This window comes from Lonchura striata, chromosome 2, assembly GCF_050655825.1.
Source record: "Lonchura striata isolate lonStrDom1 chromosome 2, ASM5065582v1, whole genome shotgun sequence".
In the NCBI taxonomy this organism is placed as follows: Eukaryota; Metazoa; Chordata; class Aves; order Passeriformes; family Estrildidae; genus Lonchura; species Lonchura striata.
This window is the reverse complement of record NC_140704.1, coordinates 52,309,018-52,336,635: the sequence shown is the minus strand read 5'-3', so window position 1 is coordinate 52,336,635 and position 27,618 is coordinate 52,309,018. Positions and strand designations below refer to the sequence as shown.

The 27,618-nt window shown below is 37.3% G+C and overlaps 1 protein-coding gene across 1 annotated transcript; it reads left to right on the top strand.

The window, feature by feature from the left end:
• STK17A (serine/threonine kinase 17a) lies at positions 1 to 25,632 on the top strand. The gene is made up of 7 exons (XM_021531977.3): positions 1 to 293; positions 7,414 to 7,626; positions 14,655 to 14,799; positions 19,560 to 19,686; positions 20,366 to 20,414; positions 20,542 to 20,721; positions 21,551 to 25,632. Exons 1-7 carry the CDS (start codon positions 115 to 117, stop codon positions 21,882 to 21,884), a joined length of 1,227 nt encoding a protein of 408 aa, XP_021387652.2. The 5' UTR covers positions 1 to 114; the 3' UTR covers positions 21,885 to 25,632.
• The last annotated feature ends 1,986 nt before the right edge of the window (positions 25,633 to 27,618 follow it).

Here is a 27,618-nt window from a genome sequence, read left to right as displayed (position 1 = left end):
CACGGGACACGGGACACGGGACACGGGACACGGGCCGGGACACGGGCAGCGGCGGGCGGCAGGACCGGAGGACAAGACGGAGGCGTCCCCGCGCCGAGGGAGCAGCCCCGCGCCATGAGCCCCGACGAGAAGCCGCAGCCCGGTCGCTCCCGCGGTGAGCGGCCGCCGCCGCCTCAGCCCGCGGCCGGGCGATCCCGGCGGCGGGGCGGGCTCCTGGCGGAGATCCGCACGCCCATCCGCACGGAGCCCTTCCAGGAGCGGTACAGCCTCAGCCCCGGCCGGGAGCTCGGCAGGTGAGCGCTGCCTCCGCTGCCCGGACGCGGGGGAGGAGCGGGGCCGGGGGGTTGCGGCGTCCCAGCCCCGGGTCCCCGCGGGGGCAGCGGGCGGTGAGCCCGGAGCTGTGCCGGGCCGGCTCCCGGGGCGTGCCCCTGGCCGCGGCTCGGCTGAGAGGCTGCTGGAGGCAACTGCACCCCGCAGCTGTCCGTCCCTCCTGCCGAAGAAGGCATCCTCGGCTCCCCAGCCTTGCCGATCTGGCTGGGAAGGTGCTGTGGTTTCCTGGGAGCCCGCGTGGAGTAGTGGATATTGGTTTATATTTCCACTGGAGAAGAAAACCTGCCCTTTTTTTTCCTTATTTTTATTTTTGGTGGTATTTATTATTTTCCTCGAGCTTTATAAGCTGTGACGTGGAAAAACTATTTTATATTCCTTTGGGATACCATATGCTTGAGAGTAATCCGATGGTGGAACTTTTCAAGGAGGTAAAGCTGGTTAAAATCTTGGGTTTGGAAGTGATTCCACATGTAAGGCTTAGTCCATGTATAATTTCAACACATGACTGATAGAAAGCAAGGCTTAGGACAAAAAGTCTCATTAAAAGGTTTTTGCATCTTGGGAACTACATGTATGGAATTTCAGCACCACTTAACCAATACTTTTGTGTGAAATTCTGTCACTTCCTATTAAAAGAATGGTATTCTTAGAATTACATGTGCTTCATCCAGAGATTGTTTCAATAAAAAATATTAGATGGAATACCACCGGATATATGGAAGGATATACTCCTCAATGTATGTTCTATTGCAAGTTATGCTCACTTTGTAACTCACTTTATACAGTGACAAAACCAACCCCTTTGGAGCTAAGGAGTTTCAAGGCAAACGTAGCTGCTGTAGGCACCTGTAACAAATACTTAGGCTGCCCTAGGTGTTAGCTTAATGCTCAGTAGCTCTGGTGTACCAGTAGAATAATACCTGTGTAAACATAGTGATCTAAAGCATTCACATGATAAGCAGGTGGGAGAAACATCCCGTGGAATCGGAAAGCTTTTTGTAGATTGTTGTGACAACAATGTCCAAGACCTTGGGTTTGTTTTTTTTTTTATTTGAAGTTCAGATGACTTCAGAAAATATTTTGCAGTTCTTCCATGGAATGGCCATTTCCCTCAGAGCCGAGTGGTGGTCATTGGCCTAATCAGAGCATGGAGTAGATGAAGGTTCCTTCTGGAACAAAAAAAAATACAACTCAGATGATTTGCTTTACCCTAAGAATAAGAATTGACTACTGCTTGAAGTCTTCATCTGCAGTTTAAACAAGTAAATAGCATAATGGATTTTTGTGTGGAATGTTTTTTGAATATTTTAAGGATGACCTTCACGTGAAGGCTGTGATTTTGCACACCTGTAGTTAAAATGAGTTAAGTGGAGGTTCTAAGTGTTTGTCGTGGTTTTGAGCAACAGTTGCTCATATTTTTGGTTCAGACTATCTCTCCTCAACTTCACAAGTGTTTTCACTATCTTCTCTTTTAGAATATAGAAATCTCTACGTATGAATGCATGTGCTTGGTTTTTTATTCAACAGTTTTAAATTTTGTTTTTTAAAAAGCAGACACTTCAGCTGTAGTACTCCCATTAAAGACTATTTTTTGCCAAATCTGTGACAAAATGTAGGTGGAAAGTCTCTCTGTCACTTACAACTGTAATTTTATTGATAATTTATTAACACAAATTGTTTCACTTTCATATGTTCATAAATGGTATAATTCTTTATGGGTAGAGTTTATCTTTACAAAGAACAAATTAGCACCCAGGTATGGCAGGTTTTGTCTTCGATGAAAAGCAGTCCTTGTGCACACAACATAATCTATTTTAGCATTAAGATTTGGTAGAAAAAAGTTAATACACTTTGTATTTGTCCACCCCATTTCCCAGAATTAGAGAAAGAGTTGGAAAGCTGCACTGTAAGTAGGTTTGAAAATAACAATATTCGTATGGATTGTGATTAAAACTGTGAGCACAGAGAAAGAAGCGAGCAGATTTATCACCTTTGCTGAGATCAGGGCTGCTGCATGAGCTCAGCAGGTTTGTGTGGTCTTTGGCCTCCCGTTCTGTCAGTCAGCACATGTATGTTGAACTTCCCAGGGCACTTACAGCCTCTGGTCTCCTGTGTTGGGAAGAGGTTGGGAAGAAAGTGGAACATGGCAAAATGGCATGTAGTGCTGGTCATACCGGGAAGAGAGGTGTGAGGTCTGTGGCCCCTGGTGGCATGTTAGGGAGCAAAAATCCTGGGGGAAGCTGTCCTGAAAGGCATGGATGAACCTAGGAGGAGCTTGATCACAGTGTCACCAGAGGGATTGAGTACAAACCTGTGGGAAGTCAGGCTTCATTAGTTCTGCTCACGAGAAGAAAACTGCTTTCAGAATGTAGAGCTTATGTGCTTCAGAAGTTGCTGCCTCAATCAGTGGCTGAATAGGCATTTGCAAGTCTGTTGAAGCACAGCTGTTGGGAAAGCCAGGTTCACTTGGGGAAAAATATCAAAAACTTCATTATAATGGCAACTTTGGAAAGGAAATTACTGCAAGTTCCTTAGCATGACATGGGAATAAAAGTTTTTAAATTAAATTATTTAATATATGACATTTTGGTCCAGTATTCACAGCCTTAATAATTTTATTGTCCTCAGAATCACAATATTCTCACACAAATCTGCACTTGCATGAGGTTTGAAATCAAACTTACCTCTGATGATTGTTTTAAGGGTGTCACTTCTCATCACCTCACTGAGACTTAAATGTTTTCAGACAGTGCTAACTTAGGTTATTTTGAAGCAGCGTCACCTTTGCAGAGGACAAGACACCAATTGCTTAACTCTTCCCCTTACCATTTGTGCTTAAGCCATAATTGTACTGTAAAATGGGGAACAATACATTTTTTACTACCAAGAACTTCCTTAAGGAGTCTATTGTAATTATATTTAGCTGCTTTACTCATTTTCCTTGAGAAAAAAATTCCTAATTGCAGACAAAGTATTACTAGGCTATTAATTCTTCAGCTTATTGATGGTATGTTGCACTCCTTTTTTTATGTGAAACAACCTATGCACATACTGGAAGTCATCATTTGTGTACAGAAAATAATGCTCTTTATTCTAGAGCTGGGTTAGAGGAAGTTATAAGTTGACTGGTTTGTCTTTCTTCTGGAAGGTAATGGTCACCTCAAATGATTGATCCACAATAAAATTATCTCTAGCAAAACATGTGCACGCATGTAAATATGTCCAGTGCAATTCAGTTGTGTCTCCTCATTCCCAGTTTTTTATTAATGCTCATTGTCGACTCAAAGGTAAGAATAAAAAAATATTGTAATCATCCAAGGAGTGTGAGATATTCTTCCTGACTAGTGATGTGGCTGTAGTTTCATTGCAGATAATGCATGTGTTGGATTTTATTTCCCCCCCCCCTCCCTCCCCCGCCACAAAAGAAAAACTTTGGCATGAACTTTTATTTCTCAGGTAGCTTTCAGTGATGTGTGTCTTAGCAGTGCATGACACTTGTACAATTTTGTGCCATGATATTGCTGTCCTCAGCTGCTCTCTGCAGTAGAACAGCTGGGATGAAGTAGCTGTGGAACTAAGCAAAAGTGGAAAAGAGATGGAAATGAAGACTTGCAAGTAGTTGGTTTTTCCACTTGAGAATAAATTTATGTGAGCAAATTATTAATGAACATCAGAAATATCATCCCTGCATTTTGCTGTTTGGAAATCCAAAATTGTTGGGGGAAAAAACCTACACTTCATAAAAAATATTTTATATGAGTTATATAATAAAGTGCATATAGTATTGTGGATCTCAGAAAAGTTTTTTTCTGAACTTTATATAAAGTAAACATCTTCACAGAAAGAAGTTATTACTGCATTTGTTACAGTGACAGTGTTTTATAGGTCACTTTAAAAATAAAGTTATTTAAAAATATTTAGTTAAGCTTAGTTATTTTTATATATTATAAATAAATTAGTAAGCTTAGTTCTCTGTTTTTCTGATCCTAGGACAGGAAAAATTAATTGGTGTGACATAAATGTTGCTGCTTATCTGATTTGACATTTGATTTGTGATTTGACAATTTTCCTTTGAGCTATAATGTGTGCCTCATGAAACAATGCAAATTCTGTTGACAATCTGAAAAGGTGACATTGAGCTTCTTTGTAATCAGAATTGATTTCTCTTAAATCATAATTCTTGAATGAGACTCTTGTGAGGACTGTGAACTATTTAGAGTTTCCTATTCTCGTCTCTCTCCAATGCATTTTTGTTTGTAATTGGATGTCTGATGGTCTGTTTTCAACTTGACAAATGCACATTAAGATTTTCACCTTAAAGTTATTCTTCCTTCCATGCAACTTTCTCACTGCTAGCTCTTCTCAATACACTAAAGTAGCAGGGATGTGATCTAACACTATTTTATATACTTCTATTATAAGTTCTGAAAAGCAGGATTTGAAGAAAAGCAGAGATGAAGTGTAGGGAATGTATACTTCATAAAAATGCTTGTTTATATATGTCTTATCTACTATTCTGTCTCAATCAAAAATTCTTTAAAATGTATCTGTTGGCTTAACCATATAGTGGATGCTGTCTTTGTGTCTTAGCTCTGAAATTTTCTCAGACATGAATCTAGATCACTGCATAGTAATTAGTTCTACTGGTTATAAACATCAGGTTTGTCAAGTTTGATCTTTTTGGGGATCGTATTCAGAAAAGATGAGTTCTAACAGGCAGTAGTTATAATAGCTCTAATTATAGGCATAACCATAAGGAATCTGGGCAGGATTCTTGGTCTGAAACAATTTAGAATTAGTATTTGTCAGCCACCTGAACTCCCGTGTAACCTGTCCTTTGAATTACGTCACCTATCAGGCTTCTGGCCAGCTCAGCTAAACAGGACATACGTGGCCACACACAGTGGTGGCTCTTGCCGTTTCTTGCTGCTTCATGAATACTGTTTTATTTCCAGAGTGACTAATGCACAGTGAATCGCAACATCCGTACTCATTAGGTTAATTAACTTGTTTCCAGATAGATTTTGTATGTAATTCAAAACAGCATGGTACTTGAAAGGTGTATTAAAGAGATTTCAAACTTTTCTAAGCCACTTTCTCTAGGTCTTTTCTGGTGCTAGAATTAAAAGCTTTTGACTGTACTAAGGCAGCATTTAAGAGGAAGTATGCAGTTCATTCAGATACTATATAAGGAAAACAGAGAAGGTTGAACCCAGACAGGGATCTAGATTTACTGGTGTAAGGCTTAGTATGTATGAGGTGTTTAAATAACTTGCTTATTAAAGGACTTCTCAATTTATTTTTATATGGTTTTGACAATATATTTATCAGTTGATTTTTTTTTTCTTGAGATGTTTTTTAGTGCTAAGAACTTGAACAAGTGTATTAACACTTTTGATAAGTGCATACCTCCCTGTTGTATATAAATTTTGTGCTATAAAATTATCTTCATGCATTTACAAACTTCAATAGTTTTGTCTTCATGTATGTATTAGTAATTAAGAACATTTTCCCAAAAAGTTAGGCTCAAGGCATTGAAAGCATATTCTGTTTGTCTACCTTCACCAGACATGTGGACTGTGCTGTGATCTAGTCTTAATACATATTGTGCTGTAAATAATGTGCTTATGCAAAATAGTATTCCTAGAGGAATAACTGTGGCTGTATCAGTGGTTACAAGTCCAATTATTTTATTGAGATTGCCTAGCAAATACCTACTTTGTGGGTAGTTATTTGACTTGATTCATTTAGACTGTGTGATTTTGAAACAAATGCTTATTAAAAGCAAGCCGACCACAACTTTGTTTAGCAGTTATATTTCATGGATAGCAGTCTTCTGCCAATAGGCTGGGAGAGTGAAAACTTTGACACGAGCTGAAGTAATTAATTTTGTGAACTTCAGCTTGGACATAGGAGGGGCAAAACCCATAGTAACTGTTCCAAAATAGATGAGGACTATTATTTTGGTTTCAGCAGCCCTACAGTAAGTAAAGGACCAAAATAAAGATCTCAAAGCTATTCCTGCAGACTTATAAGAAATGTTTACATATAAATAAAAATGTAGTTTTGCTGATCATTATACCTGTATGGTAAGAGCTAAAGTAAGGTTACTGTACTTCAAAGTGTGAGAATTCATCATTGCATTAGTGAGAGGTATTCATTAAAATACCTTTTTAGTCTAAAAATCAACGCTGTGTGAATGGAACTGAGTGGAGCAGGTGGTGTGGGACTCTTGCAGGGAAGTTAAAAGCCGCCACTTGTGCCAGAGTGCTGTGGGGGAAGTGGTGTGATGCAAGCGCTGCAGTGTGGTTTGAGCTGGCCTGGTGCATCATCAGGTGTGTGTTCTGCCGAGGCGACGCTCATTAATGTGGGCTAAGCACGGTGCTCAGCTCTCTCTGCTCTCAGTGCTCCTGTTCACCTTGGCATTGCTGCAGAAATCGTGCTGCAGAGCTTGATTTTAGTCAAGCTGCTTCATTATGTTTAAATTATCCATGTTCCTTAGCCTCACTGTATAAGTAGGGGGTTTTGAGAACTGTTAATAAAAAAAACTCCAGCTGTTATCATTTCATACATGCCATGGTGAAAATACCATCTTGAAAATGCCATCTTGAAAAATGCACAGTATGGATATTGCATAGCAAATGGAGCAGGATTCAATGAGAGTGCTCTTACAATGGATATGGTGGGATACTTGAGAACACAGTAAATGGGTTACTGTGAGGTTATCAGAGAAAGCATAAATTGCTCATTTGCACATTCTGATTTTGCCAGCTTTTTAAATTAAAGTTTGGAGGATAATGTAATCTTAGGAACTAGCACAGCTTGTTTACACTGTGTTTTAAAAACTGTGTTGTTTGAATTAATTGTTTTTCTTTTTTAATTCCTTATGTTTCATGGAGATTATTTACATTCTGGGCTGGGGTGTTTTGAACACAGGGATCATCACTCAGCGAGGCATCTTTCTATATTCAGATTGATTCTTAAATGCTAATAGTGATTTGGTTCAAGTTTCCTGAAACATTAATTTAAAAAGGCTAAAGCTGTCACTAAGGCATGTAAAACTAAATTCTTATTTAATTTCAGGGGAAAATTTGCAGTGGTGAAGAAGTGTATCCAGAAGGACACTGAAAGAGAGTTTGCAGCAAAATTCATGAGAAAAAGAAGAAAGGGCCAAGACTGTCGTATGGAAATAATCCACGAAATTGCAGTCCTTGAGCTGGCACAATGCAACCTTTGGGTCATTAACTTGCATGAAGTTTATGAAACTGCGACAGAGATGATTTTAGTCCTGGAATAGTAAGTATTAGTAATAATTCCTGAATAACTTTCTGCAGTATTTGCTTTAAAATAATAATGTAAAAATACTGTGTATCAATGTGAATAATGTAAAAAAAGTTTTTTTGTTGCCTGTTACCCTTGCTAAACTTCAAGAATTGCTAAGAAAATGACAATTACAAGAAAATATGTGCAGTCTCATAACTAGTTCAGATTATAACAAATTTCTCTAATTATGTAGTATCTTTCAAAGCTGAACTATAATTTATGTAGTTAAAGCATCTTAAATGAAATATGAACTCTGTACACTCCCTGCATGTGAAAGAGGAAGAGGAAAGAAGCAGTGAGTATCTGTTCAAGAACCAAAGTTTATTTCATTTACAGTGGCAAAGATAGGATGAAATCTGCTGTGGTTTTTTTACCAGTTACAAAAAAGGTATTGAAAGCAACGTCGTTGCTAAAAAGAACGTATTAAAACCCTTTACAATAGAAAACTTGCTAAAACAGTATCTTTTTGGGGAAAGAAGGGAGGAGAATTGAGACTTAGAATAGATTCTTTCAAAGGACACATGACTCTGCATGTGGTTTTTTCCACTTGAGTTTGTCCAGATGGGCATTCCTGCAGCTGTTGTGACTGTTCGTCTCATATGCCAATGGCTTTAGATAGTAAGGCATCTCACTAGCTTCCAAGATTCAGCCAAATGCTTGTTGCTACTGAACTCTAAATTCTTGGTTAGTTCTATGGATTTAAAATAATTAAGAGAGGAACAGTGAGACTCAATAATTCAGAAGTGACTTGTTTGTTAAAATGAATCTAGTTTGTGCAGCTCTTCTCTTACTTGATAGCAAAAAGAAATTGTGAGGAATCTTATATACCAATCACATCTTGTTTAGAAGTCAAAAGAAACTGTATCTTCAAAGTTTAGTGAAATGGAATGAGACCATGTCTCCTAAGGCAAAATTCCTTCTAGAATACATTTTTTAAACTTCATTGTGACCTTAGTGAAGTCATCATATGTGAAATATTCAAGTATCTTTTATAATACATAGGTGTGACAGAGCTGGGGTTTTAACTGCTGCTACTGAAGACTCATAAATACTTGCTTTAAACACTGGCAGAAATTTAAACTCAAATACAGTTTCATTTTCTGGATCCTATAGGATTTAATGTGAGCAATGGAATCTAAATGAGCAATGAGTTTTGTGATAATTTTAATGCAAAATCCCAAGTTTTCTTTTAGAACTCAATTTTCTTACAGTTGCAAAATCTTTTAATATGAAGTATTAACTAGGTTGTTAAGTAATTAGCAAAATTACTGGGTTTATATGCATCAGTCATACCTCATTTCAGATAAATAGCTATGTGCTGGAGTTGTAAATTACAAAAACAGTCTTTCCCTGACTTCAGCAGGTATGTCTGGATGCTTCTTTAGTGTTCCAAAGACATGTTGCAACAAAACAGGTATGAATGTTAGTGAATTTCTGACATTCTGTATGCAGAGGATTAAAGAACATACCTAGACTGCAAGATTCTCTAGGGCATTTCAGTTTCTATTAAGCTTGATGGTCTTTGTGGCAGATCTTTATCTCCTGAAGAAGTAAAACAAATACTTAATCTTGGCCACTAACTTCATCTGTGGAGATTTTAAAGTTTCTTGTCTTGATGTAGAATCTGTCATGAGGGCTGAGGGTTTTGCCTTCAGGAAATGTTTTGCTTTCAGGAAGAGAAATGTTAATGTTACATGGAGTGTTGTCTTTCAAGCACTATCAGTTTTTGAGAGAAAATGACCTTAAAATTTGCCATGTTAATATTAAGTGTTGAGCAGTGGGAAGCAAGGAGGCATTACAGTTTTGGCTTCAGCTGTACCATAGTGAATTGAGGCTGTCTGCATCCACCCTCACAACAGTCTCTGATTTTGGTTTGTTGTCATAAAACCTCAATCAGGGTATTTAAGTCAGAATTGAAGGGGTGTGTAAGTCTGAAGGGGTAACAGAAAGCCCGGAATTAATCTGTGGATCAGTTATGTTTCTGTATTTCGCTGAAAATGGAATGAAAAGAACCTGGAATTTTGCTGAAGAAGGTACAGGTATACACTCCAAGAAAGTTGACATATCAGGTATAAAAAGAAAAAGCAAATTTGGTAACTTTTTGACTTGATACCTGTATGCAACCTACCTGTCATCTTCCCATTTCTTCTGAAAGAGAGAGCAGTAGAGCATGTGATGTTTAAGAACTGGTCCTTTTCATAAGTGTTCATCACCATGTTTTTACACATCTGGGGAAGGGCTAGATGATACTAGTGGGTAATCAGTGGGTCAAATGTATAGAAACCTTTAAGTGGAGTGTCAAAAATCTTCATCATTAATATTTTGTTATGAAGAGCCTCTGAACTGAGCCAGAGCTTTGTGTAAATACAGTAGAATTGCATGCTTGCTTTAAAAAGAGGAAGAAGTCTTTTTCATCTTGAAGACACAGTTAGTATTTATTTGATATGCTGAATGAAGTGTTCTTTCCCCTGTAATTATTTGGACCTGGATAATGTGATGGACTTATATGTCCATTAATACTAATGTACTTATATAGTCTTGGACATTATTTATTTATTGTCCTCCTTACTGGAGGTTAAAGTAAGAGTCTGCTGGCAGGAAGTGATCCATTTGGCATAGGATTCAACAGACTGAACTTGAAGCAAACCTGCTGTAATCACAAATAACTGCTGCTCCAATGTTTGCATCTTGTCTATCTGAGTAGCAAGCAGAGTTGTTCTAGTTAGCAGTCTCAAATCAAGACTGGAGGTCTAAAAAAAATTTAGGGGAAAACTTCTCAAATGGTCTTAGTTACCTTTGTGTTTCATTCAGTTCTTGGGCTGCCTGATTGGAAAAGTGAAGGAAAATAACTAAAAGCATTTGTCTGAGAACTTTTAAGACCAGTATCTATAATTGTATGTATTTGGATGCTTATCTTCCCATGTCCTCTCAACAGATATGGATTTGTAGTTTTCTCAGGCTTTAGAAACATTGGTACATTACATTGCCTTACACTGGAAAAATTAACAGTAAGTGCACTTACTATCCAATGGAAAGCCTAGCCAAGGAAAGAGGTCTGGCTGTCAGCAGCAGTGAGCTTGGACCTCTGGTGATAATGTTACAACCACTGTGGTGTGAACACCTTGTACTGTAAGGTCCACGTACAGAGGGTAGATGACCTTCCATTATTTTGTGAAGATAACCCTTTCAAGAAAGACTTTTGACAGAGTTGAAGACTCAGGAAGTAAATTTTTGTCCATTGCAGACTGTATATAACTCAGCATTGAAATCAAGCATTTTAGGAATTGGTCTACATATTTGTACTCTTGCATCCTTTAGAACAGTAATTTAATGTCTGATCCATTAAAGCTGGGGGAATGGTTAATTTCTTCAGGTGCCCTGAAATAGGTTTTTTCAGTCTTTTTCTAATGATAAGTTAAATGACTGTGTTGGTGTCTCCTAAGTGCACTTGAATGAAATTTGATGCTGAATTTCATACAGCTCATTGTTAAGATATATTTCAAGGAAGATAAGTAGTCTCAATTTAATCTAAAGTCAAACATAATTGTAACAAAGATTAGTTCTATAGACTTCCAAATGACTTTCAGCTCATTTATGCTGCTAAGCAGTAATAAAGTGTTAGCATGCTTTTCATTGACGAATGACAGTTGGATTTCACTTGAAATTAGAGAAATTAATGTCACAACACTACTTTCATAAGTAAATTAAAATAGCTAAAGAATTATGGTTGCCATAGCTTTCAAGTTCAGAAAGCCTTCTTTTGTCTCACAATTTTTTCATACACTTAGCTAAGGGAGGGTGTACTAGAGAAATAATGCATTCTAAGTAACACTGGATTTCAGAATGTTTTGCCATTAAATATGTCCTTATCAAATTTTTTTATTTTTTTCAGATTAAGGTGGCTTGTTTTCCTAAAAACTTAAAAACTTTGTTGTCCGAAGGATAATTCTTTGCTTTTATCCCTTAAGAGCATTTTCTGACTGGCCCAGTCATTTGCTAAGTTATTTCATGACGATTAGAAAAACTACAGTTTAATGAAAAATATGTAAATATTATTAACACCAGAGAACTCCTGGTCTGCATATATACAGAAATCATAAGAGTGACATGCCTCTGATACTCTCTTAGGAGATATTTTGAACCCTTCTATGGTTAGGTTTTTTTCCCCCTGAAATCTAGCTGCAGAATGCAAAATAGCCGAGTTGAAAATATTGTTAAGGAGCTTGGCAAAACTTGGAATAGGTGTGCAGGAGGATCTTTTTGGAGTTCATTTTTGCATTGTGCTTCCAACCACTTGTGGCTGGCTTGGCTCACAGCTCCCTGCCTGTTTTGCTTAAGGGAATCCATTAAGCTTGCTCCACGCTCCATGGCAGCAATACGCAAAATGGTCTTGCAGTATCGAATTTCCATGTGTTCTTGTAAAGGGTTACTGGTTACTTATTTGAATGTGGTATTCTTTGGACAGAATGAATTGTCCAGAAGGAGTTGTTCCATCAGCCTTCTAAATAGCCAAGTTAAGATCAAAAAACAGAACATTGCATAGGAAGTCACCTTTCCCATGTGAAACTTATTTTGCAAAGCCAAGTGTCTATGGTAGCTGAGAATGGCAGTGTTTTGTAAGTTCTGAAGTGGGTGTGCATGCGTGAGGGCTGTATTTGCATGTCTCACTCTTAAAAATGCTGATGAACCCAGGCATCTTCAGATGTATAGGGAGAAACTTAAATTGGTTTTTTAAAATAAAGTTTCTGGATCAAGGGTTTTCTACTCTCACACTGGTAAGCACTGCCTCTTGATTTCACTGTTGGGACATTGCTTCAACGTTTATTGCCTTGACTTCTAACACCTATAATTCAGAATTCTTTAGGTGTAGTATTAAAATTCTAGGTAGCTTGCATTTTAGCATTGTGTCTACCTCCGTTTTAATTGAGTTACACTAATAAACAAATTGTAACAGATGCCTACCAAGTAGACATATAGCAAGCAGGGCTTTATAACGCCCCACCCTCAACTTCCACTGTTTTCTCAGCTGGGTCTATCAAACGTAAAGTGTGATCCTAGGTTTTCGGTATAAATCTGATTTCACTGAATTAAATACCAGAAGTATTTTTTCCTTACTTGAAGTGGCAGAGCTTTACCAGCAAAATCCCAGAGTTATTGCTAAAAAACATAGCGTGTTAGTAATTTTGGTAGTAGATCTTATCGCTGTATGTGCACTATAATTCACTGCTACAAGGAATTAAATCACTCTTAGGTAACATATTATGACATTCTTAAGGCAGAAAGTTTAATTTATGGGTTGCAGTACATCTTTTTCTATTCCTATGTGGAAAAACCAAGTGATACTGCTTTTTCAAGGATTTTGGCTTAGGATAGTAGAATACACTAACTGATGTTAATTTTAAAAATGTCATTAATATTTGAATCCTGTTCAAAACTGAAATATGACTATTTCCATGAATTAAATAAAAATGGACTGAAGAAAGATGTGATAGTGTCAGGCATATGAAATTTTTCAAAAGGAATTATAGTATTAATATTCCCTTTGAAAAACTAATTTTATTCTTGAGCTCTATCTCTTGATACATATAAAAGAAAAATAAATATTTAATAGATGGGTTTTCTCAAAGAAAAATCTTTGTTTAATGTATGAAATTGTACTGCTGTACAAGCTAGCCAGCATATAGAACAGAAGTGTAAAAATCTTCAGAAAAGGGTATGATTTAACCTTCTTTTAATTGTTTTGGTTTTTTTTTGTAAGACCATCTATAGGGAAAATTTAAAATAATAACAGTGAAAGTACCTTGGAGGGAAAAACCATTTGTTTTTTAATCCATGAGACTTTTGAAAGTACTAGGATTGTAGCAGCAAAGTTAGTAGGCAGAATAGGCAGAATGAACATTTGAATATAATTAAGTGTTCTTTATTTGGGGGTACACAGTTGAAATGCACCATTTGCTGTTATATTCATGTTGAGTGTGTCTGGCTGTCTTCAGGACAGCCTAGGCAGTACAATTCACTGGAAAAAAAGCAAGCAAAGGCAGATTAATGCTTATGCAAAGTTATTTTTGCATGTCACAGTTTGGTGTAACTGGAGAGGATTCTGCCTTGAGGGTTTCATCACCTTTCCCTAAGGGGTGATTATAGAATTTCATGCAGACAAAGGGTGTATATGCTGATTTCATAGTAGGAGCTCAGCAATCCATATGCAAAGTGGCCTCATTATAACATTCTTATGCCCATTCTTATTTTAAGATGGAGCTTCTGTTCAGTTTATTTTACTTTTGATGCTACAGGTTTACATTGTAAAACAATTTTAGTTATCTAGAGCTGTTGCTATACAGAGCTGGTACTGCATGTGGCTTCAGAGTACTTGAAATTCGTCAATATCTAGTTATTTTTATATTTTTTGTTATTATGTTATTTGTTTAAACATATATAAACAAAATAGGATGCAAGCTGGAGATAAAATTTTCAGAGCTATTTTTAGATGAAAGAAGTTTAGATACTTTATGCATCCCTGTATACCAGAGACTTCATAAACAATTCAGTTGCAGACTTTACATTTACTCTTCTGAGTATGTGCAAAGCATTTTGAAGAGAGTGGGAGGTGGGGTGGCTTTGCTCTATGTTTGCTAAGATTTGCCTTGGCCAAATTTCGACATAGTTTTATAGGAACGGCAAAAGGCACAACTTTTATGAATACACTGTCCTCAAACAATTGTGGCATTCATCTGAAAGCAAAATCAGTAGAGTTTCAAAAGTAGTCCCCAAAATTTCTGTGCTATTCATATTCTCTAACCTAAATTACTAAAATCTTTGCCTGTCTCCAAAGCTGCCATACTGCAGAAAACACTTCCAAGGCTGTAAAACCTTGCCAAATGTCTAATAACTGAAAATATCACTATCGGATTATACCTCCTGCTGGTATTGCCTATACAGAAAGAAAAGTCTGAGTCAAGCTATAATTTAGTCTGAACTATCAATATTCCTACTGCTCACAGTGCTGCTGGAGGTGAAATCTTTGACCAGTGTGTGGCTGAAAGAGAGGAGGCCTTCAAAGAAAAAGATGTTAAGCGACTTATGAAGCAGATATTAGAAGGAGTTTCATTCTTGCACAGAAACAATGTTGTTCATCTTGACTTAAAGGTAAGATTGGTGCTGTATTTTTCTTACTGATTTCTCATCTGTTGACTTTCTTGCTAATGTCACAATAATGCGAATTTGTAATTAACACAATTTTACCTAATTATACCTTGAATGATAAAATTAAACTTTTGGGATAGAGTAACCACCAGGTCTGAAAGCATGTTGGGGGGTTTCTATGATTATGTTAAATATAAACTTCATTTGATTAAGTGAAATGTAATAAATTCAAAAGTCAATTTGCCTTGCACCTTAAATTGTAAATGAGTGCTTTGGGTAATACCTGATTTATTTCTACATTGTAGTAAAAATATCTGGCCATTGAAAACCAAGTTTGTTTTTTGTATTGACTCGAGTTTTAATGAAAAAGGGTGGTAGTGACATTGGTGGAATAAAGTGTAATGTTTCAGAATGAAATGTTCAAACAGGACTGGTAAATTAATGTGTTAAGTATATTTATAGCATTTTCTTCCTTTTTTTTCATAGTTACTGTAAAACCTAACTTAAATGTCTGTCAGACAGACATTTACTGCCAGTTGACTGACACCCTATTGGTATATAAATTATCATGATTTACTGAAACAAGTATTTTTTCTTATTGAAAAATAGTTTTGACCCAAACCAAGTGACAAGTACAGTTGCCATCATATGAAATCTTATGGTCAAGAAGGGAGTTGTAACAGGGATCCAGAGACCTAACCTGGATGGCTTAGCTCCTATGGGCAGCAAGCTTCATTTTTAGTAAGTGATGTGAGAGTAAGCGTTCAGAAAGACTAAAAATGAGCAGTTAGAATTCCTCAAAATTCCAGTATGCTTAAAAAAGATACTCAGTATCAATGGTTGGCCATTTAATTTCCTTGGAGCAAAATGTGTAAAATTAAATGTTTTTTGTGGACAGTATATATTTGTATATTTTTTAGTTAAAGTTGTGGTGTTTCTTAGCATCACCAGCTTGATATCTGTAACTGGAAATGTGATGTGACTACAGTACTTATTTGCAAAAGTAGATTTGGGATGGTAATTGCAGATTTTGTCCAGAAAAGAAATTAATAAAAATCTTACTTAAAAACTTCCCAAGTGGTCAGAAAAATTATGCTGTAACATAGAGCATATGCAGATCTCACTGAAAACTCCAGCATTGCTTTGCTGCCTTACAGAAGTTCATTAGCAGAGGAATTGGTGTAGCAATTGAGGTTAATTAACATGTTTATACATTACTGCAGTGTGCAATGTGTGTTTAATCTGAGTCCTACTTACTGTGTGATGACTTTCATTATTTATAAAACTATCAGTCTTGTGCAAAATAAGGTTTATGGAAGTCTTCAGAGTATTGGCAAATAAAAATGATGGAAATGGTAGAATTAAAAACCATGACTTGCAAAGAGTAATTGATCCACATGCCTTCCAAGACTTTTTAGAAAGGCCCATTTTTTACAGAACTCAGAAAGTTGGGTGCTCCCTTTGGCCACATATTTATTAACCCACAGTCCTCATCTTCTGTTGTATCCTATGTCTCATGCTGCTTTAACTTGCAGCTTAAAGCACAGTGGAATTTACTAAGTACTTTGTGGTGACATTTGGAAGACTTCTGTATGTTTACTGTTGCTATGCAAGGTGTTTGCCAATGGCAAATTTTACAAATTCTTGCTAAAATGGGGTTTTTTGCACTATTAGTTTCACCTTTGTGTCTCTAAAGATTTCCATTTAATTTGTCTGTTTCAAATTCCTTTGGAAATGTCCATCCATTTTTCCATATGTTGCACCTTCAAGAAAAGTTAAATTCTACAGCCAGAAGAATTTAAACCCAGGTGGTTGTCCATGTGCAATTGTCAGCTTATTATTCATATTATATATCTAATGAACCAGATCTATGACATTGATAGCTCCCTTGCTTTGGATTATTTTTGTCCTCTGAATAGATACAAGATTTTTCTTGAGACTAAACACTGCAGAAAGAAATGGGGTATTTTGATGTGGTCTAGCAAGGTTGTCACCTGATCATTTCTTTCCAAAAGCATGGTTCTACTGAAAGATGGCTTAAATGTGTCTTATTTTTAATTGCAAAATACCATTATGTAGCCTAGTTTTGACTTGGATGAAGAGCAAATATAATGCTACCAAGTGCAAATTAATTATCACTTGACAGCATTGTGTTGATGCTATTTAATTTGCAGGGTGTGCACAGATTGTAGTCAGGAGTCTTTCATCTCCTCTTAATGGCGCTTAAAAGCTGCAGAGTAAGGGAAGTCTCCTTTCTCTGTGTTCTCATTTGCTCTTTGACTTAATCTTACATTGCTGAATTAATTGGTGACTTAATTTTGAATTTGGTAAAAGCTTACGGTAGTTGTGAATGGAAGAGGATTTAGGCAGGTGTGGGGGCTGAGAAAGAAGATATGGGGATGCTTTACTTTTTTTAGAATCAGCCTAGTTTAGTATCTTTAGACATAATGAAGCTGGGGCATCTCAGCTAGTCTGGTTTTCCTGTTTCTGACCACTATTTCTTGGATAATGCCTGTCTTTTTCTAGGCATCTGAAGGCTTTTGAATATTATATAATTAGATAATCTGCAACATTAATGATATTAGGTAAGGTGAGGCATTGATTAGATTAAAAACTTGACCTTTATTATGTGTCCTTAGTTTTTATGTGTCTTCTTGAAACCAATTAAAGATAGAAGAAATAAGAGGATCTAAATGGAACCTTTAAGTCTTGCTGCAGTAGAGGGGGATGGTCTTCAAACATTGCCATTTGATGGTTTTCATCAATAATTTCAGTTGTGCTTGAGGGTAAAAGTGAAAAGCCCTTTTTAAATAGTCACCAGGAGAGCCTCCAGCCAGCATCTCCTGTCTTTGTGGGCTGACTGGCATTAGGCAAACCTAGATGTATTCTAGCAGAGTAAAACCAAAAGAGAAACAGATTACAGATGTGAGGAAATAATCTTCCTTTTCTGAAAGTTTGAGTAATGGTGTCAAGCTGAAAACTATGGTGAGTTCAAAGCTATGGCTTCTTTAAGGTTTCATGTTGGCATTTGGGCTGGTATTTACTTCACAAGAATCCCATAATGATTCCTTAAAATAAGAAAATGACTGGTATTTCATTAAGAATTGATTCATAGTTATGACTCAATACTGTAGACTGGTTTTTTTTCTGCGTAGGTGTGTTTTGCATAATAAGATTTTTTAAAAAGGCAATAAAAATTGCAACAGCTTTATCTACTAAAATGTTAAAATACAAGGCTGAAGAATTTCACAAAATTTTTCCATTGAAAACTTTTCCTCATTTAAATATAGAGAAAATATACTTTTCTCATACTTTTAATTTGACTCTTCATAACTAAATTTCTCACTGGGAATTACATCTAAGAGGGTAATGAGAGAGGCATAGTTTTGGATGTTTGCTTTTCTAATACAAATAGAGAATAACAAATTTGAACTGTAAAGAATGTGGGAATGTGCTGCTCCAAAAGCCTTTGCATAGCCACCAGATCCCAATTTGTGAAGGAAATTTAAGAAGAGCTATTCTTAATATGTAGGTTTACAAACAAAAGATAAATTGACAGTCATGGAGTCAGTTTCAAATAACAGTTTAACTCTGCAGGAATCAAAAAACTCTACTATATTCAGGTGTTGCAGTAAGGAGAACTGGCCCAAGTTTTTTAAAATGTTCTTGCCCAGGTTTATTTCTGTATTCAGAAGCAAGGCTCTTCATGTGAGAGCATGTCTTAATGAGTGACTCTGGGGATGGAGGACAGACCAGCTCCATGATTAGGGAAGGAGTATAAATGTTGGTGTTACTCCATCTGGATTATCAGTCAGTGGTTGCTTTGCTGTTCTTACTCTTTTGTCCTTCTCCCTTTTCAACCACTCTGATCCAAGATGATCCAAGTTCCCAATAGACTTCTGCACCTCCATGGAACTTGCGCTCACTAGAAGCATGAAGGCAGTGTCAATTGCCAGCACTGCCATTTGGAAATGTTAATGATAAAACCCAGTGTGATAACTGGTCTGGGGGTTGGTAAAGTCAAACCTTTTTTTTTTTTTTTTGGCAACAGTATGCTTCAGTTGCAAAAATTTTTCTTTTTTAAATTAAGCTAGCATTTAAAATAGTAAGTAACTTCTTAATGACCACAAAGGTGCTTTGAAGGAAGACAGCCAAGATCTAGTGACGTCAGTGCAAACAAGTTTATCCAAAGGTGATGCTCTTAAAAACCTGTTTCTCAGGCTGCTATATTTTTTTTAAACTCTTCTTCAGTTAGTATTCTGTAATACAGTTGTTTGTACTTTGACTAGGATTCAGGTTGGTTGCAACAGACCTTTAAACAGGTACAGTTAAAATAGTTGTGTGTTCAGGGTTTTTTAAATGATTGGGTGATTTTGGACAACCTTCAAAGGGAGGAATTTTACACCATCTATTGGAAGAATCGAGGAACAAAAGGAGTAAAAAAGGTGATACAAAGGACTAGGGAGGTACAAGTGTGGAGGCGCTTACATGCTATTGTTTCATGACAGCTATTGGCATGTATTTCCAATGTGTTCTAAGCTAACAAAGGTTTGATTCTCAATCCTAAATTGTTAATACTGGCATTCCTTTTGGCCTACGTGTCTCTTCAAAATCATCTTGGGGAAAATACATAAATGATCCAGGGTATCATATTTGTTATGGGAGGCACTGTTGTTGCTCATGGTCTAAAATAATTATGCAATATGATGTCAAAGACATTTGTTTTTTGGTAGTCCCAAAATTCTCTTCCTCTTGTATTTCAGCCCCAAAATATTCTGCTAACCAGTAAGTCTCCTCTGGGAGACATTAAGATAGTAGATTTTGGCCTTTCCAGAATAATGAAGAGCAGTGAGGAACTAAGAGAAATCATGGGAACTCCAGAATATGTAGGTAAGTTGTTCCTATAGGTGTGATGAATAGTCCAGGCTTCTGGGGAGTGAAAAGAGCGCTTGGAGCATGCCAGCCTGGCTGTGTAGTTACTGTGTCACAAGATCGAGTTGTTACTTGGATGTGGTACTGCTGCCAAAGGTAGAACTGGCAAGTCTTGCCAGTCTAATGAACTATCATTGTCTTACCAGCAGTCATAACAAGTATTACTTGGATTAAAAGTTTAAATTCACATACTCAGTCTTTGAATACAATATTTTAGCCAGTGTAGGTTTTCTGTTTTTAAAAAAAGCCCAAACCACTCCAGGCCTTGAAAATATACTTGAAAATATATTTTTGAGTTGTGTGGTATATCTTCATAGTTACGGGTTACAGTGCTGGAATATACAATGTTGGCTATTTTCTGTTTTGTCTGCAAGAAACTTGTATGCAGATTACTTGAATGGGAAGGAAACTGGCCTGGCTTTTGAAGATGGCAGTAAAAGGAAAACAATTTTTTACACTTAAAAGCAGTGAATAATAGAAACCACTTAAATTACCTGAATAGAAGTATCTTGATTTCAAAAGATTGTCATGCATCAAATGGCTTATCTTACATTTTATCACATGGCCATTATTGCATTTTTTAGCTCAAGTGTAATGTCTGCATATGACAAAACCCTTTTTTTTTTCCATTTAATAGCTCCTGAAATTCTGAGTTATGATCCAATCAGTACAGCAACTGATATGTGGTAAGTTGAACAAATTAATGGTCATCTTAACTTTACTGAAGTTCTTCTTTGGGAATTTTTTATTTGTTTGCTTTTAAGAAAAAAAGGCTGACTAAAAAACTGGTGTTCTTTTTTACTTTTAATTTAGGAGCATTGGAGTACTGGCATATGTTATGCTAACAGGGATATCACCTTTCTTGGGAGATGATAAACAAGAAACATTCTTAAATATATCTCAAATGAACGTAAGTTACTCTGGAGAGGACTTTGACCTTGTATCAGAGTCTGCTGTGGATTTCATCAAAACTCTGCTGGTTAAGAAACCTGAGTAAGTAAAATACGCAATTGTATATGCTAATATGTCAGACTGACTTAATTTTAAATGTAGCGAGTGCTAGTGTTTTCATTTTTAAAGTATAATGGGACTTTGATTTCATTGTGCTATTACTTTTTATGTATATGAGAATTCCTCTGTTTCCATCCAAGCTTGTATATTCCAAATGATGTCCAAATGTTAGTAATTCAAACTCAAATTACCTTCAGAAAACTGTGTATGAACTGTAACTTGTAGCGGTGAACATTACACCCATTCATCTTGCAGGTACTTTGCTGAAGTCTTTTAAATGAACTGAGCTTTGAGTCCTTAATCTTGGATGGGTTGGTAGAGAACCTTGCCTTTTCTGGTTTATTAGTGCACTTTTCTTAATGGGCAGCAAACTGAAAATTCCAGGTTTCCAAACAGAACAGGTGTTTCCTTTGGAACTTTACCAGTTCTTCACGGGACATGTCAGCTATTTATAATTGAAATTGCCTACTGCATGTTTGTGGGACTATTTGAAGAATGTAGAAGTTGGATAATTTTTCTATATATAAAAAGTATAAACTTCAAAAGTTGGTTGGCAACAAGGAAGTGTAAACTTATATTTAGAGATCTATTAATTCCTTTCTTGTAAGTGTTAGGAGTTCATCTACTTGAACTGCTGTGGTCTTTTTTGGTAAAAGATAGCTGTCAGTGCTTTTTTTTTTTTTTTAATTTGCAAATCTATCTGTCTTTAATACAGTCATATCCTTGGAATAATTTTTGGCCATCTCTTCTGCAAGGTTCTGAATTTTGTATTGATTTGGATATTTATTTTTATACTTTCCTTCCTCTGCAGGGACCGGGCAACTGCTGAAGAATGTCTTCAACATCCATGGTTGGAACAAAGTGATAATCCTGCTTGCAGGGCCTGGAATAAGAGTACAGAAGGGGAGACCAGTGATGCCAGCCAGAAAGATGCAGATTCTGCCTCTGAACAATCAGTAGATGCTGAGAAGACTGGAGAGGAAGAATCAATAGTGACAGAAGAACTAATAGTAGTGGCTTCATACACACTGGGACAATGTAGGCAGTCAGAAAAAGAAAAAGTAACTGAGCAGAAAGCCATTTCCAAACGATTTAAATTTGAGGAACCATTACTGCAGGAAATACCAGGAGATTTCATTTACTGAACTGTGCAGAGCTTCATAGCTATAACTGGAAGGCAGTTTTTCCTACTAAACAAGAGTATTCTAGCCAAGTGAATTTCTGATATGCAATAAATGTTCTAGATAAAAGAAAGTGTTTATAAATGGCATACAAAAAAAAAGTGCCAAGTGCTTATTTTCATGGAACAGATAAGATTTCAAGTGGTTGACAGGAATTTAACGAAGAGAATAAGCTTATTTTTGGTTTTAATTTTTATTTCTGGTTTTTTGTTGTTGTTATTGATTGGTAACAGAGTTTTTGCTAATTGTTCTGGTGTTCTTGAGAAGTCGACACTGGAAGTGTTTGAGTGCCAGATGTCAATAGGAGTATTTTAGGATACGTTTTGGTATTTAATGCAAATATATAATGTTGGGTTTTCCGTAAATGCCTCTTGACTTCAGTGGAACTACCTGCTCATCTAAAACTTGTTTGAGAGGAGAATTTGATTGCATGGTTTGACATACAGATTTCAAAATCATCCTCTGTGTATTTCTTTTACATCAGGTCAAAGACTCTGTCTTTGTCTAGAGAAGCAGAGATGCACATGCCCCACTGGGAAAGAAATCTGTACTGGAGATATGTATGATTTGGGAGCATAGTAAAATCCTGCTCCTGAGGGTGTTGTATTTGCTTATTTCAGTCACTTGTGAGCCAGCAGAGATTGTTCCTTTTCCTCCCATGCTGGGTGAGATGTGCCAATAGAATCCAGCTCAGCATGGCCACACAGTGTTGATGAGAGGAAAAAAGAATGCAGTCTGATGTAGCTCCTCTGAAGTTACTGAAGTTCTCTCCACTGACTTTACCATGTTAGGTTAGACAGTTTGTCCAGCTACTCAGCCCTTGATTCCACCTCCCTCAGAACCAGCTGGGGTTTTACTGGGATCATGAGGTAATTTCTACCTTCTTTCTGTTCCTCTAACTGCTGCTTTAAGGAAAAAAAAAGGAGCATCCTTAGGCTAAATTGCAGTTGTTCAATATAGCTGTCAGATGAAGAAGAAGATACTGCTTCTTCTGAAACAGTGAAGCACAGCTCATGCCTCCTGCTTCCTGATCACTCTCCCTTAAACACTTGGAAATACAGCATGTTATGTGGCCTGGCAGAGTGGGATTAGGGAGCAGTATGGATGAGTCGTAGTTCTCAATGGACGCAGTCCCTCAGAAGACTAAGCTGGCACCAACTGGGCACCAATGTACAGATCTGAGGATCCTGACCTGAGTCCTAGTTTTCTAAGAATTATTTCATATTGATGCTGTTCCAAAGTTTAATTTTTATGTAATGGAAGTTTAGTACTATTATATTGCATACTGTTAACTATTCAACTATTTATTTGGTTTCCTTATGCTGTTCCTTTATAATAAACTCTGACAAAAGTTTTCTTGCTATAAAACAGTGAATAGAAACTTTTGAGCTATTTTTTCCCTTTTTTTCATGTTGGTAAACACTTTACTCTTCTAATTTTAAATATATCAAATGTTCTACTCTTTTTAGTGAGGAGGAGTTCAGGGCTTTGTGCTAATGTTACAGTTCCTCCTTCACACAAAAGTTAAATGGCTTAATAAGAGCAGCAGTACTGGGGTGATCTGATCAGCATGGCTGGAAAGGTGGGGAAAAAGCACTAGTACAGAAGAAAGCTGAACCAAAGCAGTGGGACAATGAGTAGTTTTTCCGTAAGGCTTCATTGCCAGAGGTTGGGCTACCTTCACTTCAAGCCACATCAGGGAAATTGCAGCTAAATTAAACTGTTCTATCAAGCTTCTTCCCCTATGGAATTACATACTGAGTATTTAAGTAGGTTGGGCAGTTTCTCATTCCTCAAAGGTGTTCATATAAAACAGCCAGTGCTGCTCAGAACTGAGTTTGGATGTGTTATATATTGTAATGTAGAGATGCCTTTGATGCTCTGGAGAAAGGAGTCAGTTGCTGGACAGCTCTGGCTGCATCTCAGCAGGAGACTCTTTGAGCCAACAGCGTATCTGTGTTATCTGGATGTTTCTGGGCACACAGAGGAGCTGACCCTACTTACAATGCTGATCTGTTTCAGCCTTGTTAGGCAGGACAGTATCATCGTGGCCATCGTTCTTTTACTCTCCAGTCATTCGCCCAAGACAATTTGCTTGCATGAGGGGACATTGATTCTGTGCAAGACTGCAACTTTTCCTATCTTCCATCATTCCCATTTTGACATTTTTTTCCCTCATACCCATGCTTCAATATGTTACTAAGTTGAGCGGAGAAGTGAGGTTGAAGAATGTTCACATCCTACTCTTACAGAACAATGTTGCCAGTTTTGTGCACATAAATGTTTAATAACTCCTTATTGTCCACATCAAACTATTTGAGGGATATACACCCATTTCACTTCCTCTTTGTAACCACAGATCATGTCTCAGATTGAGACTGGTACTAATGGAAAAGAGGTGCTGAGCAGTATACATTTTGTCCTATATATACTGTTTTTAATGAATGACAGTGAAGCTTAACACGTATACGTGAAATACACACTTATTTCAAGGCCAGCTTTTCTTGAATTGGCTGCTTTGAGATTTCCAATGGTCTGCATTTCTGTTTAACTCTTTGTGCCTTAAGGTGATTTTACACACTTTTTAAACGTCATTAAGAATTTGTATAAAGTTGTGAAGGTTTAATAGTGTAAGTTATAAACAAGACATCTTAGATTCACCCTATAACAGGGAAAATTTTCCATAAACATTTAACTGCAGGACTATCAGCCAGACCCAAACCCTTGAGGCTGTTTCTGTTCCAATATGAATATGGGTAAAGCTGCAAGCCAGGTGTTCTTACTCTGAGCTGTAGGAAGGGGCTGTTCAGTCAGTGTTGTTGAGGAGCTCAGTTACGAGTGAAGTGACACATCAGTAAAACCAGGAGCAAACCAAGAGCTGTGAGGAGCAGCTGGTTTTGTACTGCTCCATGAATATGGGGGACTGTGTGTATGTACACAGGTCATTTGGAAAAAGCTGCTGTGTTGGTGGGGAAGGGGCTGCTTGTGGAGAAAGAATCAGCTCCGTGGACCTTGTGGGCAATGCTCTCCCAGTCCCCACTCTTCAGACTGAGCACATGCTGGCTGTCTTTGTAGCATGGGGAGCATGGCTGCTGTTTGCTCAGATGCAGGATGCTGAAGGAATGGAAGGGCAGATGTTCCTACAGACTTGTAATCTGTGGTTCATGGAAGACCCATGAACTGTATCCATAGGAGGGGTAAGTCCAGGCCTTGGCCTTCTTTCACTTGTTGGAATAAATAGCAAAGTCCTAATGAAAAGCACAGCCTTGTCTCCTCTTGTTGCCCTATTCACCTCTTTAAGGGAGAGGCTTATAGATTTTATAGTTGCTAAATTAAATGTTCTACAAAACAGTATTTTTCTTTTTGTCCAGCGTGGAATTTGCATTGTGATTTGTCTCATGTTTAACATTTTTGTGTGCAGGTCTCTAAATACAAAAGTGTGATCTACTCCCTGAATCTCTCTTGAGAGCTGTTAGGTCACAAATGCAAATAAAAGTTCACTGCCCATTCTCCACTGGTGGTGCTCACAAGGAATGGGGAGGGAAGAGGGCCTTGCATCACTTACTTTGTGGCTTAAGATCTCCCTTGAATGTTTCAGGTGTTCCTGGAAGACAGTTCAATGTTTTAAAGAAATAGTGCCAGTTCATTGTACTTCTGATAAGGTGTTTACTGTTTCAGGAATTTTACAATAAATTAAATTTTGTTTTCTGAACAGCTGATGGGTCTTTTGTTCTTTCTGCTTTGGGAAACACCCATTAGCAGGATTACTGATATTTTAGTTTTCTGAATCACACATTTGTTCAATATGTGCAACAAATATAAAATGCACCAAAAGCTTTCCGTACTAAAGCAATATGCTTCCACTGTAAAGTTCTTCATGGTACAGATGTTGAATTAAGCTGCCATTTGGATTAATAAAAACAGTCGGGGAAAAAAAAGGAAGTACAGATGGATATGATAAAAATCTCTCCTAATTAAAAAAAGGATAGGATTTGTCTAAGTAAAGCAGAATATATAGGACCAGAGTCATTACTGCAAAATTAGGAGAGGAAAAGGAACTATTTGAAAGGATTATCTTTTTTCCTGTAAACACAGAACTTAATTACATTGAGTCTTTGCTTGCTTGTAAAAGTAGAATCACTAAGCTAAGTCGGTGAGGTGTTGAAATCAGTTTACCTCACCTCTTCAATTAATTTGCAATGCCAGCATACAGACTAAATTACACAGGTGTTTTTTAACTAATCCTTAGAGAGAAGTCAGGATATCACTTAGCATCTTCCACCTTCCAGTAGCACCTTGTGAGATGCAGCTGGTCTGGCTGCTGGATGGAAGGTTGTGGGCCTTACCAAGCAAAGAGAGACAATGACTGTTTCTCAGAAGTTACTGAATTAAGGTCCTTTGCTCCTAAATCTTCTAGGAAAGCAAATTAATATAAACTGCCTTAGATTGGTCAAGAAATTACTTTAGTCTAGTATTTTTATAGAATTAGTGCTACTTAAAATGAACCAAAGGCGTTTGGCCAGGTGTGATGTATCTTCCAAAGTAACACCAAGAGCAGGCAGGTCTCCATTGTTGCTGATATTACGGGACTGCCCAGGGCCTGCTGCAGGAAACTCAGTAGTAAATTTTGTGGAAAACTCGGGGAAGTTAGGTCTTTGACAAGCAGGAAAGATGCAGCACATGGCAGGAAAAAACTGGATGTATCCTCATTTCTAAATGGGAGATGAATCCAAATAATCTGTGTTCCCTGTGCAGTGCACAACATCTGCTCAAAACAGGAAGTGAACTGAGTGGCCCATAACTTGGACAAAATTCTATCACCCCTTGGAGAAACATACTCCAAAGGTAACATGTCAGCCACTTAGCCTTTTTGAAGGCAGTGCTTTCAAAACATCTAGATTTTTTGTTTTTCAAAACACAGCCTCTGTGTGCCCATCAGCTCCAACTCAAATAGGTGCAAGTGTTGTAACACTGCTGAGCAGTATCTGCTGTTCCTGAGCTGTAAATTAAATTCTTGCCCTGAACAGTCTGCCACCTTGGTAGTTTCCTTGAGGGTGATTACTGCCTGGCAGAAACTATTAAAATCAAACTAGAGAATAAGAAATAAACAGGCAATCCAGCAAAAGGTCATGAAAATTATGTTTGGTTTAACCACACCAAAAACTGGAAAAGGAACTGCACAGATTTTCAAGCCAATTAAAAAGAAGTATTTTAACATAATCAACATGATTAAGATGGTTAAAGGATTGTAGCTTCTGTTAATGAAGCTGAGAGACCTGGAATTGGAGAAGGCTTGGGGGGGGATCAGTGTGGGGGCATAGTAAAGAGAATGTAGACAGATTTGTTTTGGCAGTGTCTAGTATCAGGACAAGAGACAGTCAGCACACCCTCAAGCATTCAAAGTTCAGTTTAAACAGAAGAAAAAGCTTTCTTTACTGTGAGAATGGTTGAACACTGGTACAGCTTGTCCAGAGGTTGTAGAGTCTCCATCTGACTGGACATGCTTTCAGGTAATCTGTTCAAACTGACTCTGGTGGGAGTGAAGCACTTGGACTAAATGATCTCCCAAGGTTCCCAACCTTAAGTGTTTTGTGGGACCCAAGGTCTTTTCTCAAAGGATAAATACTTTCTCAAAAAGAAAAAAAAAACAAACCAAAACAAACAAAATAAAAACAACACAAAACAAACAAACAAAAAA

Coding starts and splice junctions, on each gene's coding strand:
- STK17A (XM_021531977.3), top strand. CDS start 115: ATGAGCCCCGACGAGAAGCCGCAGCCCGGTCGCTCCCGCGGTGAGCGG. Junction 294..7,413: donor CCCGGCCGGGAGCTCGGCAG/GTGAGCGCTGCC, acceptor ATTTAATTTCAG/GGGAAAATTTGCAGTGGTGA. Junction 20,415..20,541: donor AGTACAGCAACTGATATGTG/GTAAGTTGAACA, acceptor CTTTTAATTTAG/GAGCATTGGAGTACTGGCAT.